The sequence below is a fragment of the Myotis davidii genome, unplaced genomic scaffold (genome assembly GCF_000327345.1).
Source record: "Myotis davidii unplaced genomic scaffold, ASM32734v1 scaffold376, whole genome shotgun sequence".
In the NCBI taxonomy this organism is placed as follows: Eukaryota; Metazoa; Chordata; class Mammalia; order Chiroptera; family Vespertilionidae; genus Myotis; species Myotis davidii.
The window spans coordinates 3,256,691-3,256,899 of NW_006288121.1; the positions used below are offsets into that span (position 1 = coordinate 3,256,691).

Below are 209 nucleotides of genomic sequence, written 5' to 3' on the forward strand. Positions count from 1 at the left end.
TCTTAGATGGTCTCTAGCGACCGGCCCGTGTCTCTGGAGGACGAGGTCTCCCATAGTATGAAGGAGATGATTGGAGGCTGTTGCGTTTGCTCAGACGAGAGAGGCTGGGCCGAGAACCCACTGGTTTATTGCGACGGGCACGGCTGCAGCGTCGCGGTGCATCAAGGTAAACACCCAACCGCCCGCCGGGCCGAACCGGGCCCGCTCCC

General features: G+C 62.2%; 1 protein-coding gene across 3 annotated transcripts in view; it reads left to right on the forward strand.

Moving 5' to 3' along the window:
• Positions 1 to 6: 6 nt before the first annotated feature.
• Positions 7 to 209, forward strand: part of MLLT10 (myeloid/lymphoid or mixed-lineage leukemia; translocated to, 10) — a 239,114-nt gene continuing 238,911 nt past the window's right edge. For all 3 annotated transcript variants that reach the window (XM_006759926.2, XM_015561466.1, XM_015561467.1), the window contains exon 1: positions 7 to 166. In XM_006759926.2, coding sequence (XP_006759989.1) covers positions 7 to 166 — 160 coding nt within the window. The remainder of the gene's footprint in view (positions 167 to 209) is intronic.